The following is a 13926-nucleotide window of genomic DNA, read 5'->3' on the forward strand; positions in this document are numbered from 1 at the left end:
ATCAACCATAAAGACTAAACTCCCGGTTGGCTGTTGTGGTTTAAGGTCAGGTTGTTTGATGTCTCCATGTCAGTCTGTTGAAGGCGTTTACAGAGGAGGTTCTGCTGTCTGTCACGCTCAGAGTGAGTTGGAAGAGGTTCCAGTTCCCATGATCCCTCTTTCTTCTGTGAGACTGATTTCCAGTCACCTCTCAGCCGTGCAGTGATTTCCTGCAGTGTAATGCAGACAGAGATTTTATCTGCAGAACACAGAGGGGAGGCGGCTTAAGATGAGGAATCACTCCAAATCTTCTCTGAGATGCAATGAGATCTGAAGAAGGGTTCTTTCTGCAAAGGGACAAACAAACCAGAGCAGGAAACACTCATTTCCAGCATGTTTTTGTTTCCTGGTTCTGGTTCAGTTGGGTTATCTGTTTGACTTCTGCTTCATCCTGTGCTGCACTCAGGGTTTGCTGACTTCTGGAGTGGAGTTCGAGTCTCTGCCTGCAGCTCTCTTCCTGCCCGCCGAGTCCGGCCTGTACCCCGTCACCCTGGTGGGGGTCCCACGCACGGCCGGCAACATCACCGTCAACGGTCAGTCCAGCTGATGAGCCGCTGCACGACTCTTCCACACTGACTCATGCTGAGCAGAACCATTGTGCCGGTCACCTGTTGACATCAGTGGGTCATAAGCAAGCAACACATGATGACCGATCCACATCTGCCACGTGCAATCTGCTCATTTCCAATGCTATAATTGATCAATTACCTATCAGTTTTGTCTTTACAAGATGAGCTTTTTAAAGACCCACTCCGGTCATCTTCTGATCTATTTTCAAATCGATCCCAAAGGTCTTTTAATTATGATTATGCCGTTTTTAGCCAAAATCAAAAAACCCATGTAGTTTTATAGAACGTAGTTTCTGCAGAGCCGGCCTCAGCAGCGAAAACAAACAACATCCAAACTTTTGCAAAGATGCCTTTTAGGCAAGCGTTTAGCCGATCACCGCTAGCTCCAAGGAGAAAGTGGGTGTGTATTTTAGTCTGGGGGCGGGGCTGCCAGCACAGACTCTTCCTGGAAAGGGCTGTTCCTCACTTTGTGATGTCAGTGTGAGAATCTGCTTGTTTTCATGGGTTGGGAGGGGCTGGTGCTCAGAGCGCAGGTTTAGAGGAATTCTCAAAAATATGTGAATGGATCAAGATGCCGCTTTGGGGTGGTTTATCATGAGAAATTAACATTATAGTGCACTTAAAAGCTCAAAAAGTAGATTTTGCATGAAATGAACCCTTTAAATGTTACCCCCCCCTCCCACACACACACTTCATGGATTCATCTGCTTCCTGTCTGCTTGGATTGGCAGGTTACCACACGTCTGTGTTTGGCGTGTCCAGCGACTGCCTGCTGGAGGACTTGGTCGGTGTGAAGGCCAGTGGCTGTTTGGTGGAGGTTATTCCTTCTCTGCCACGCCTGCAGCTCAGCACATCGCTGCCAAGGTTAGACTCCCCCCCCCCCCCCCCTGCAGCTTCACCCTCATCATTTTCACAAACACAGCCCGTCTTTATGCAGCAACACGTCATTCTCTACTCACAGCAGAAATGATGTATGGTTCAAAGATGCGAACGTGAAGAAAACTGAAAATCCGTCCCATAATGTTTTCAGTGAAGCACGAAAGTGTCATTTTCAGTTTAAAGACCCTTTTACAGTTTTCATAAGCAACTACTTGAACAATACTTTTGTTTTTTTTGAATGTTGGTTTTAAATTCTGCCGAATGATGTTCAGGTGACCCACTGCTGCCGAAGTCACATCTGAGTGCAGCAGATCAGCAGCTTTTGATGTGGAAGAACCTTTTTGTTCTGTGGCCTTGAAGTATTAGAGCAGCAGACAGATGAGGCACATCAATGACAAAAGTAAGACGAGGTCTTCGGGGTGTTTTCACGCCACACACTTCAAAGCTGGAAGCGCTCTGAGGTGGCTCTGTTTCTGTTCAGGCAAACTGCAGCCCTGTGCTGTTCCATTCCCAAAATTAGCCTGGAGCTGTGCTTTCCTAACTCTGTAAGGATCCAATGTGCTCAGTAAACCCTCTGTCTGTGTCTTTAATAAGGGCTTTATACAAATTTATTCTAAACTTTTCACACAAGATACTTTTTTGTCTGTAAAATGGATCTGTAGAGTCAAAAATAGGAAATCTCTGATTTTTTTCTTTCTAACTTTTCTGAATTGGGCAGTTCAGCCAAGTAGTGTGTTATGTTTTCGCCTTGCATGACAAAAGAATGTAGCATGCACTTAGCATACACATTCACCATCCACAAACCAGTCATCATTCTATCACTACATGTTCACATACATTTATCATGTATGTAATGTGCATTTATCATCCCTCCATCATGTATTTCTTATGAATTTGTATGCATTCACCATGCTTTCCATATGCATTCTGTGAAGGTTCACAATTAGTCAATGGACAAAAATAGGTGTATCTTGCAAGATCTTTTAATATGTTTTTTTTTGTAGAGTTTTTCTTTGTAAAGGAAGATAAAAAAGGTACAAAACAGAATAGTTTCAAAAATAAAGTAATTTGGGCCCAACTGAAAACATAACTAAATGAAACAAAACAAGCGGGACTAAACTGAACAGGCCTGACCAGACTTAGCCATTAAACTGACACACTGGGAAAGCTTTATAGACAGGGAAAACCCATACTGGACACATGAGGGAGAGGAAACTAACTAATCAAACATTCAAACTAATTAATCTGATTACAAAACAGGGAAACAGACACCAAACAAAATTCATATAATACAAAAGTAGTCTTCAAGAAAAAGTGGACTAAATCATTTCCTTTAAATAAGCAAAATGAAGTCCATGAGGAGAGTTGGCAACCCCTGCAGTTCCCCAGTGGAATTTCCCAATCTCCTCTGCTGATTACTGTGGATGGCTCACCTGAGATGGAAACTCAGAAAACAAACAACTTTTTCTCACTTAAAACCAATCAAATTGTTAATTCATTTTAAGTAAACAAAGTAAAATTAACGTTTTAATTTAAAGAAAAAATAAAGAAATACTAACACCTATGTGGTGGTTTGAGGTCGAACCACCACACATTCATAATGCATTAATGGCATATTTTGCTTGTATTTATTATTTATCCTCTTTGCATTTATCATGTATTCATTATCATGTACTCATTCATCGCTTGGCAACTTCCCTATCCCGCTGTGTTTTTTTTAGCCACCCCATTCCCGCCCGCAGCAGAATTTAAACTGCCCGCTCCCGTGAGACTTGCGTTGGGTCCCGTGGGACCCGGCAGGACTCAATCCCAATGCACCTCTCTAGTTCAGTCTAATCAACTCACCTGTTCAGCGTCCTACTTAAGTTCCAGGTGTGCGGTTCAATCCTCTTCTTCCATTTCTGCGAGCTCTGCCTTCCTCACCCCACCCTCCTTCCACCTGTGAGCCCCGTTGGGGGTAGTTTAATACCCAAAGTTTTCTATGGAGATCTTTGTTTTATGTATCTGAACGGAGCCTTATGGCTTGGATTTCTGTTTTAGGTCTTTTTTTTCCCCATTTTTTCCGACTAGCCGACAAACACCAGTGTCACCAATTCTGGACCCAGTAGCACCATAATGCTTCCCCCTCCATGTTTGACAGCCTCTGAGCTTGAATATAATTTCTTTTCAATCTTTGGAAAACATAACCTTTCTGCTAAAACTTTGATTAGACATGAACTTTTTGAACCCTCTTTGGATTTTTGTGGTGGATATCAAAGATTAAATTGACTTCTAAAGCTTAAACGTGGATCACATTTTTGTCTTTGTCCATTCTGGATCAGGTCGACTCACAGCTCTCAGGCCACGTCCAAAGAGGAGCTGCCCAGCTCCGTGTCCGTCCAGCTTTTCAATGGGGAGTTGCAGCAGCTCACCATCACCTTGGAGAACATCGGATCCATAGACATCGAGACTCTGGAGCTCACCTCCAAGAACAGCAACAAAGGTAAGAATAAGAAATCCTGCAGTGTCTGCGTTTGCTGCTGTAGCCTTTTGTCATTCATCCTCTCTGCACATTAAATGGAAATAATTGGCAAAAACAGATGAAAAATAGAAAAAATAGACACGTGAGAACAACAGCAGCTTGAACTTCCCCTACTGATGCAGCCATGAAAGCCTCTCCTCATCTTTCAAACCTCAGGGACTCTTTGTATTCAACACCAGGTCATATCCCAGCACTTTCTCTTCCTGCTCTGTCTGAAGCACAGAGACATCTCCAGGAAGAGCTGAGATGGTTTTCTGCAGTGATAAATGGAAACGTGTAGCATTGATGGAGCTCTGGGCGTTGTGCCCCGTGATGCCTCAGAAGCTCTTCTGTGCCATTAGCTTGTCTACAATCCCTTCCTCATAATAGATTTCTGATGAACAGCGGCAGATATTGGCAGATATCACAGCCGGATGATGATTTACCACATGACGTGTTTTTATAAAGTCATACAGATAACCAACAGTCCTCGTGTGTCTTTGGGACAGTCGATATTATGTCCATCCAAACGTTGCTCTTTATGGTAGCCTTTTTAATTGACACCTTTATCCCTTGTGCTATCCTAGACACTTTACCATTGGGAGTTGGGTCATCTAGACCCACTAGACCGTGCTCTGAACCTTTTTTCTTCAATGATTTGTGATCTTCACTGGTGTCCATGGATTACATGAAATCTTTCCACCTTTATCCACCTTTGTCATTGTGACCCCATAGGATAGCACAAGGGTTAGAAAGAGGCTCTGTTTCCGTTTACATTATTATTTTAGTATGAAAATATGTAACCCTAGTAGTCTGGCGGCTTTTTAAAGTTTTTTTCTTCATTACAATTTGCTCTATTAATTTATGTTTAAATCTGTTTTCTGTGGTCTTTTTAGTGCAACCCAGCTTATTTTTTACTGATATATTTTTTAAATAATATTATTTAATAATTGCACAATAAACATGAAACTGCCCAAAAAATCAATTTGGATCGGTAAATGTAGACTTTTTTTCACAGGAATTAAGAACAAGCATTTTTTTTAATGTTTTATAACAAAAGATCAAAGGTATGGAGACAAAATAAACACCTGGCTACGATCCTCAAAGTTCCAAGGATTTATTCCAAGTGTTACCCTAATTATGTCATTACTATTATGTTTGTTTGATACCAAAAATATCAGAGCTACAAACTTTTTGAAACCTGTATGTTCTGCAAACTATACATATTTTTTTGGGGGGTGGGTTGTCCTTCAGAGTCTGCTGAATCTGACATTGTTTGGATTTTTACATGCTGTCCCTGCCATTCTCAGAATGTTGTGGAAAATAATGTGGTCAACAAGGCCGTCACACTTTAGACTCCATTATTTATCAGAATCTGCTGGGTGTTTTTTTTTTAATTGTCTTTTTTTTTTTAAAGATGATCAGTGTTTCTGCAGGGAGTGCATGCATCCCAAATCCGGGGCTGACAACCTGTAGACCTCGTCGCATGCAGAAAAGGGAAGCCACTGATCACCAGCATTGATGTTCTGCACTTTTGCTTTGCTAGTCGGGGTGTATTGGAACTGGCTTGTCAGTTGTAAACATAACCAGGCTCTAATTAAAATAGTGTGGATTTAAAGATGTTCATCTGAAACTGTCTCCCCCTTTGAACCACAGTGATTCTGTCCCAGTCTGCTCCCTGCTGGCCACAAGTTAGTCTCTGCATTTCAAACACCCCCTTTGAAGTTGAACTGTTGTTGGAAATGATTTATGTTGCAAATATATTTCTCCCTTCAAGGACAGATTATTTTTAAAGTTGGATGAACAAGCAAAACAGAGCTGCAGCTCATGAGTGGAATGACAAAATGCTTTGGTTTCAGTAACAGCAAAGTTAGTTTTGGAGTTTGAATCTGCTGGCTGGTGCCTGTAGATGTCATTATAAGACGGCAGAGTTGTGGCTTATTCATCATAACCTGTGCTCTTTTGGAACCTACGTTGGAACAGTGAGCTGTCCGTTCATGCATGTGTTTAACTTTAAAATTCTTGGTGCTTTGAAATGCAAACTACTAATAAAATTATTCTTTCAGTTTTTAATTTCCACATGCCAATAAAGCAATTTAAATCTAGGCATTTGATTAGCACGTTTGCTGAAAGAGGAAACGGTTGCCATGGCAGGTCCGGATTTGGTCCTGACCCGATCCAGATCTAGTTTCCTCTGATGGTCCTCTTGGTTCAGCAGGTCTGAAAACTCACCAACAAAACAACTCTTGTCCTCTTGAAAATAAGGAGGAGAAGTCTGTGGTCACTCACAGATAAACCCTTCAACGTGAATGAAGACGTACTGTCCACGGACCAAAGGCAGGAGATGCTGTGAGATCAGTGTGTTTGGAGTAAAAAAAGCAGTCAGAGTGACTCTGAAGAAGGAGGAATCATGAAGTTTGGAAATGCATGCTGGGTAATCGTTGTGCAGTCAAGAGCTGCAGGAGCTTCTTTGGAGATGCCAGTCAGAGGATGAGCAGGACTGTCTGCCTTTTTTCTTTTCTTTTGTCCTGTTGTGTTCTTGACGGCATAGACATTTGTTTAGATTTCATCCTCACACGTGATGCTTCTTGAAACTGAGGAGCAGGAGTCTGGCGAGCAGCAACCATCTGGAAAGATCTTCACATTTACTCATGAGTTAAACTTTCCTGCATTGCTGTCAGTTTTACCATTCTGCTCTGTTACACCTCAGGTCATCTGGGTCAAAATTCACAGCTGATTCACTTTGTTCCATTTTCCTTGAGTTTGGGAGCAGTTGGTAAACTGATGATGAGGATATGGGTCTGTTCACACAATTATATAGATCTTAATGTCGATGTAAAAGGATGTTTTGGATTTTTAAGTTTAGTAAATAGGGTTACTAATATGAAAGCTCTTGGCCTCCCCGCCATAAGGGATCGCCGTTCTAAGAACTGTGACATCAAGAAACTGCAGAAAACATAAATTCCTCCTTTTTCTAACTCCGTTTTTTTAAAACACTTTTCTATAGTTTATTTTTGGAGGGTCTCAGTTTACTGTGAGTACACCGCCACACATTTCACAGCACTACAGGAAATTATTAAAAGACTTGACATATTTAGCAGAATTCTGTCAACACGAAGCCTCGTTGCTTTTGTTCGCTTAGTAATGAAAATGGCATAAATGTCTTTTCCATGCTGGTTTGTTCTTACCGTGAGCAGCCGGCTACTCGGTGTGTTCTGGTGAAAGCAGTCAGGCTTTTCTGTCCTTTTGTGCGCTCCTGCAGCAGCATCATTAAAGCACAAAGATGGAACTCCTGTAAGCAATTAAGTGCCACATTTCAGCTGTGAGACCTTTGAAGGCCATTTTAATGTCAGATCAGCTTCTGTCTGGATTATGTCACATTTTTTTAAATTTAATTTGGGTTTCACTTTGTTCCTAAAGGCCATCTGTGCGAGTGTTCAAACTCAACTCTTTATCTAGAAATGGAACATGCTGGATGCACTCTTGCCACAATAATTATTTGAGCATTTAAAAGGATTTTGCACCATTTTGGTGGATGTTTTGACTCTTTAGTTTTGTTTGTTGTGCCGCACGATTCTTTTGATCGTCGCAAGATAAAAATTAAATCAACCAAGCACAGTCCTAAAGAACCAGGTGAAATAATCATTTATGTAGTCTTTATGTGGGAGGGCCAACCATCATGCAATATTTCAGATAGAAGGTGCCTTTTCAAGAGACCAAATCTTATGTTTACCATTTGTTTCTCTAAGATCAACAACTGTGTTAAAGTGGTTAACACAGTTGAGCGCCGTTTACTAGCAGGTTGGATTCGACTAAAGTGTTATTTTTGTTTGGCAAATAAATCAGTCCAGATTAAAAAAAAAAACAAAACTATTTGCTGCAGTCATTTGTTGAAAGTGTCATGGACATTTGTGTAAAGTGATAGTCATAGACATTGTAGTTAAAGTTACCACCCTCCTTCCCTTTCATTTTCAGATCATTTAGCCTCCGTTTAATGATCGCCTCAAAACTCCTGTTTATTTCTCCCTGTGTGGGCCCTAACACAACGGTAAAGACACGATGAATGAATGAAGCGTCTTAGAAATACAAAGAAGAGAGTCACGATGGTGAAGTCTTGCAACTGTCATCCTTTGGAGAAATTATCTCCGTGTCTTTCTGAAGTTTCCCCTCAAAAACAGAAGAAAGACAATCTACAGAAACTAACAGAATGTAAACGAAATTAATCATTTTGCCTTTCCAATATTGGCACTAATAATCATTATTAAGGCAAATTCACATTCATAATATTGCAGTTTATCTTTTTGGGTCATGCAAGTAAAGAAAACCTGACCCGTCTAAAGCTTGGATGAACTTCATCCATCAGGTTGTACAGATTCCTTTTTCTGCTTCATTATGTTAGTTATTGTTGGAATATTTTGGCTCATCTTTGTCCCAAATGTCCACTAATTTTCTTGGTTTACTTCCATAGTTTTATTTATATGATTTCCAACAATGGCTATGTCCGAATTCTCACCCTAACACTTACATAGTGCACTATGTACTTCTGCAAACTTTGTTTTCCTCAGCTTTTTTCATTCGAATGAAAGCTTTAATTTTGCCACCAGTTGTTTGATAGAACTCTCTCAATTTTCAACATTTGTTAAAGATTCTTTTGTTTTTCTGTATTTAGATTTGAGCATATATCTCAATTCTCATTGGCTCGGATATCTGTTCTGTTTGTGAGAAGAGTTTCACACCTCGGCAGCTCTGAGGGCTTAGAGACAATCAGGTTGGCTGAAGGTGGGCGTGAAGGCGCTGTTTGAAGGTTAAGTGTACACCCGTGTGCAATTCTCCATGATAAATTTGCCATTTTAAAACGGCATCCTGGTGTTTTGGTTGAGTACAGTCAAAAGAGGAGGGGGGGTTCGGCAGGGGCTAGAGTCCTGGTCTCTGCTGTGATTCCCGTCTGTGCGCTGGAAGCGGCAGCGGGATCAATGGCTCTGCTTGTTTGGATTTGAGATGCGCATATGGAGTGTGCCTTTGAGACTCATTTTTATCCACATCTGCTCTTGTAATCCCATCAGAGAGCTTGGGTTCGAACTCTTTTGCATACACGTTTGTGGGTCAGTTTTCATGAGCTTTCCAGCTTAACTCCCATTGCATCCTTTACAACAGCCCTGTAACTTTAACAGTGTCATTAAAACAGCTGGTGTCAGACCTCCATTTATATTCTGCAGCAGTGCACCTCCAGCAGCTGTTCCTGCACACAAACATCTGTCACAGATCATAGATGCAATGTTATAATCTATTATGATGTCACTCATTTACATCCGCTCCAACAGCGATTCACACACCAGCACTCTGGTGACAACATATTTTCAGACCTCCACAAATGGAGGGAGGGGGATAGGAGTCTGTTTTTTGTTATAGTCAGTGTATCACCAGGGTTTCTCAATGAATGATTTAAACAAATGTAATGCAGTAATCAAGGAATCGTTCTCACAATGTCATGAAATTAGGTTGGACATGAAAGAGTGTCATGAAGGGCTTTTGTTGTTGGCCTTTTTTCATTTGACCACCTAAAGACAACGCCAACAGCCTCTGGAGCGCTGGGAAGTAGTTCTTCTCTCTGGTCTTTGCTGTCAAACTGCTTGGCGTTTGTGAACAAATAAAGACCTTTTGCTAAGTCAGGCCCTGGCTTGGAACCACCGCTGAAACCAGTCTGGTGGTCAACTGTCAAGAGTGGGTTTGCACAGAAAACAGTGGGGACGGCATCTCTGTAGCCTTATGCACCCCTGTTCTGTGGTAGCTGAAGGAATAAAAGATGAGAAGGGACCCAACAGGAAGCAAAAGCATTAGTCAGTCTACCGCGCTACTGGCACGTTCTCCATTTTTAGGGATGTTTGGACAACACCTTCCCATTCATTTCAATGGGAGGGTGTGTCCAAACTTTTGGTCTGTACTGTATGTTGGTTGATGTGTGTAGCAGTGCCTTTATCTGTAGATCACAGTTCAGAACGTCAAACTACAAACTACATTTATTCGAAACACAGTAAATCACAAGTTCTAAAAGGATTTACTTTAAAATATAAAAAACTAACAGAGTTTGTGAATAGCCTGCATGTGTGAGTCTAGTTTGTCGTCTGTGCTTGACTTGGTGTCATAAGAGTTTTGTGTATTTTGTGTAAATGAGTGTCTGTGTAGCAGCTGTACCTGTGCGAGGCACGCTGGTGGACCGTACAAAATATCGGAGTTGTAGACCGCTCGGTGAGCCAGTAGAGAGAAATTGTTTATGCACATTTTTTAAGGGCATGTTGCGAGTGACAAGTCATGGCGAACACTTAAGCTACACAAAACGGTGAAGTAGGCGGGATGAAGGCTTGTCGTATTGATTTTTTAATTTGTGTGTTTTTTTACCTCCCCGAATCCTATGCACCGCACAAGGGGCCTGCTGGTGCTGTCCAAAAGATCCTTTCACGGCAGCCTGGCTGTTACAAATGAGGAAATTAGACAATGAGAGTGTAGTTAGTGTGAACGTTCTATGAGCAGTTGCGTACCCCATGCATGCAGCATTTGCGTTTGGTCATTTTGAAGCCAGTACTTGAACCTTACTAATGTCCAGAGTGTGGCCTAAGTACACCCACAGCATCATCCGCATGTCATAAGTGTGTAAAGTCTTAGCCTTGCAAGTATGTATGATACATTTACCACACATACACAACAGTACGTTCCATTCCCATGACGTCCCCTGAGGGGGCTGCATGAGCATCAACAGAACTGAAAGACAGACCCGGTTGGGCCCCTCCTCTTTATGATCCTACGTGGACCCGGACAACCCAAAAACCTGCAGCACCTGTACAGATTAACCTGGTGTATTGGTGCATGTGACTAAGGCTTTACTCTGCAAGGACATACATATTCACCCTCTCTGACAGTTATACACCATGCTGCCTAGTAACACCTGAAATGATTACAACAGGACCTTCCTGTTTTGGTTGTTTAGCTCAAGCGTTGAACATTTAAATGGATGGCTTTCATTCTTTTCAGGACTTTTGTTTTAACTGATTTCCTGGCAGGTGTCTCAATCTCCGTTTTTGTGCATCAATTTCCAACTGAAAGTTGAGAGTTGGTGAATATTGAAAGTGTTTTTTTTTTAAACTGAATCTGTATTTAATGCTGCCTACGTTCACAACCTCTCAGAGGATTTACGAGCTTTTGGAGCTGAATCAGGCAGTGATGAGTAAACTGTTGTTGTTGCAGTATCCCTACAATCCACTTCTGTAGTGTCCTTGTGATTAAAAAGGTCCTGCCAGCAGCATCCATGCTCACAAGTGGCTCACCTGCACATGCTTTATTCAGGTGATGTGTCATCCATCTGTGCTGAGGGCTGAAGTGGATGCAGCTGAGTCATTTGCTAGAAGGGGTGGGAGGCACAAATCAGAGTATCAGGTCGAGTGCTGAAGACGTCATCGCAACACTAGCAGCTTCATGGCCCCCTCCTGGGGGAGACTGTGACCACCCACCCACCCAAACAAGCCCCCCCCCCCCCCCCCCCCCCGACTTACGTAAAATTCTCAGACATCAGGAACATCATTGCTTTTCTTTTGCAGACAAAATGTTTGGGGAGTTTCTGAGCTGGGATCTGGAGGAAGCCGTGCGTCACCTGCCGCTGAAGCCCGGCCAGGCGGTCACGCTGTCGGTGAGCATCCGAGTCAAGCTGGACTTCTCCGGTCAGGAAAACCTGCTGCAGGACCTCAATGATGGTGAGAACTCAGAACCTGCTGCTCAGCCGCCTGATGAATACACGATGAATACGGTCATACATGATAAAGCCCCATCAGTTTTGGGGGTGGGGCCCCTTTAACCCTTCCCGCTCCTCCTGCTCTTTTGAAGCACATTAGTTGTTTAACCCCCCCAGTCCAAACCTTCAATGCTGAGATTAAAGCAGGAAGGCATTAGGTTCCACCTCTAAGGTCTTTGGTACAACCTGCCAATCATTTAGGAGGTGGAACTCTAGTCTGAGTTGTATATGTCCCAATTCATGCATCAAATGCTTACGTTTTAAAGTCAAGGCTTATGTAATAAAATAACAAGCACTTTTAATTGTTTTTGTAGAATTTAGTTGAAGTTTGTCAGAATTGACATCAAAAATAGTTTGATGGAAACTCGGTTCTGTTCAGTCCTCACTCATGTTTCACTTTGGATCAGTTCCTCGACCTGCATCGTTCGGTCTGTCCAGGTGCTTTTGCTGAGCACAATCCCAAATTATGCCCCCTCTTCCACCATGCCTGACTCTTCACTGGAGGGTTTATCTTCTTCAATGACTCTCTGAACTATCAGCGTTTCTCTGAAGAAAATGAATTACCCCGTGTCAGCCCTTTAGAGCTTTTTTTGCCCATTTAGCTTAGTAATCTAAAGATATTTGGGCTTAGAGACATGTCAGACTATTGAAAGACCTTGACGGGCTTCCTCCCTGACAGGTCTTTTCTTGCTGCTTTGAAGCTGGCTCACAAAAAACAAAAAGGTTTATTATTTCTGCACCTGCTTTGGTTTTTTTGTGGCGTCTGTCCCACATCTTGTTTTCCTTTGAAACCATCTCAAACTTTTGAAGACGCACAACTTGCAGTGATGCTTTTCTAGAGCACACAGTGAGAACGCAGTGTGAGCATGCTCAGAAGTGACGTGCCTTCTGGGGTCTCGCAGACGTCTCACAGCCGGTTCACGCTCTGTGTGCTCCGTTTGCATCAGTTCACATAAATAGTTTATTCACAGACATTCACCAGGCCTCTTTGTCCATTCCTAAATGAGCTGAGTGTCTCCTCTTCCTCAGCTGTTGTTCAGCAGTACCAGGTGATGAGTTTCTTCGTCTCTGAATCCTCCTTTCTTTCAGTTTCTCCTCTTGTTGAGCTTCTTGCTCTGGCTTTTCCTCCATGCTCTGTTGTTTTTGTGTTTACATCCCCCCGTCCTGTCTGCGCCGTCCTCTTCCTCCCCCACACAGTTGAACCACTTCACTGCAGACTGTGCTGATAAATATTAACGTCAGATCACTGCGAGGCTGCCCCTCCATCACTTCACCTGCTGCCTGCGTGGATTTGCGTGTGCTTTCTGATGAACACACACACCGCACTGCTGCGTGTTTATCTGGGCCGCTGCACCCCCATCCTCATGAGGTCATTTAAGCGATACTGTTTCCCTCTTTTAATTAGCAGAGCAATAATCCACACCCTGAATTAATGAGATAAGAAGCGTTTTCCTCCTAAACAGAAGTTCTGAACGCGGCTATTACTGTGGCATTATGGGATGCAATTTTTGCGGATGCTATCTTGGCCTGTAATACATAAACGCAGCCACGTTACTAATGTTGTGTTAATAAAGGGATGGACTTATTTGCATAAACTGCAGTCTGGTCTGTGAGTAGAGATGAAAAACTTCTGCTGTTTCTGCTAATTAAAGCGATTCGTCTTGATTGTGTTGGTCTTTTTAACAACTATTCAGTTGTAATGTGAATTTGCCGCATACGTGTGACTTCACACACCACCAGATTCTAACACTGGTATCTAATCGACAGACCTGTTTTCAGCCAAACAGAGATTCTTCTGCAGGGATTTTGGCTTTTGCATAGGTACTCTTTGATTTTTAAATACATTATTAAATTAAGTCCTAGACACATTTTTTAGGTCATGATTTAAAAAGAAAATAATAAACAATAATCCAGCAGTTTAATTGTCTTGTAAATGTTTTGCATTCAGTTGAGTTTTTTGTTGTGGGGGGGGGGGGGGGACTTTTAATGAGAGCCTTTTCTGCTTCAGTTTACTCAAAGCTTGAAAGTATTGATTGGACCGAGTCCTGCTTTGTAGCTTCATCTATAAATAAACAGATGTTTAAATCCTATTTGTTCTGTTTTAAAAGCTGCAAAAAAGGTTTTTCAGACAGAGGCAGCAGTAAAACATGTTACTGCTT

At 42.2% G+C, this 13926-nt stretch overlaps 1 protein-coding gene across 2 annotated transcripts in view; it reads left to right on the forward strand.

Annotated features, from left to right (window-relative positions):
• trappc9 (trafficking protein particle complex 9) overlaps positions 1 to 13926 on the forward strand; it is a 169238-nt gene that overhangs the window by 49544 nt on the left and 105768 nt on the right. For both annotated transcript variants that reach the window (XM_023960197.1, XM_023960198.1), the window contains 4 exons: positions 446 to 572; positions 1340 to 1472; positions 3809 to 3969; positions 11577 to 11729. In XM_023960197.1, coding sequence (XP_023815965.1) covers positions 446 to 572; positions 1340 to 1472; positions 3809 to 3969; positions 11577 to 11729 — 574 coding nt within the window. The remainder of the gene's footprint in view (positions 1 to 445; positions 573 to 1339; positions 1473 to 3808; positions 3970 to 11576; positions 11730 to 13926) is intronic.

This window comes from Oryzias latipes, chromosome 11, assembly GCF_002234675.1.
Source record: "Oryzias latipes chromosome 11, ASM223467v1".
Lineage (NCBI taxonomy): Eukaryota > Metazoa > Chordata > Actinopteri > Beloniformes > Adrianichthyidae > Oryzias > Oryzias latipes.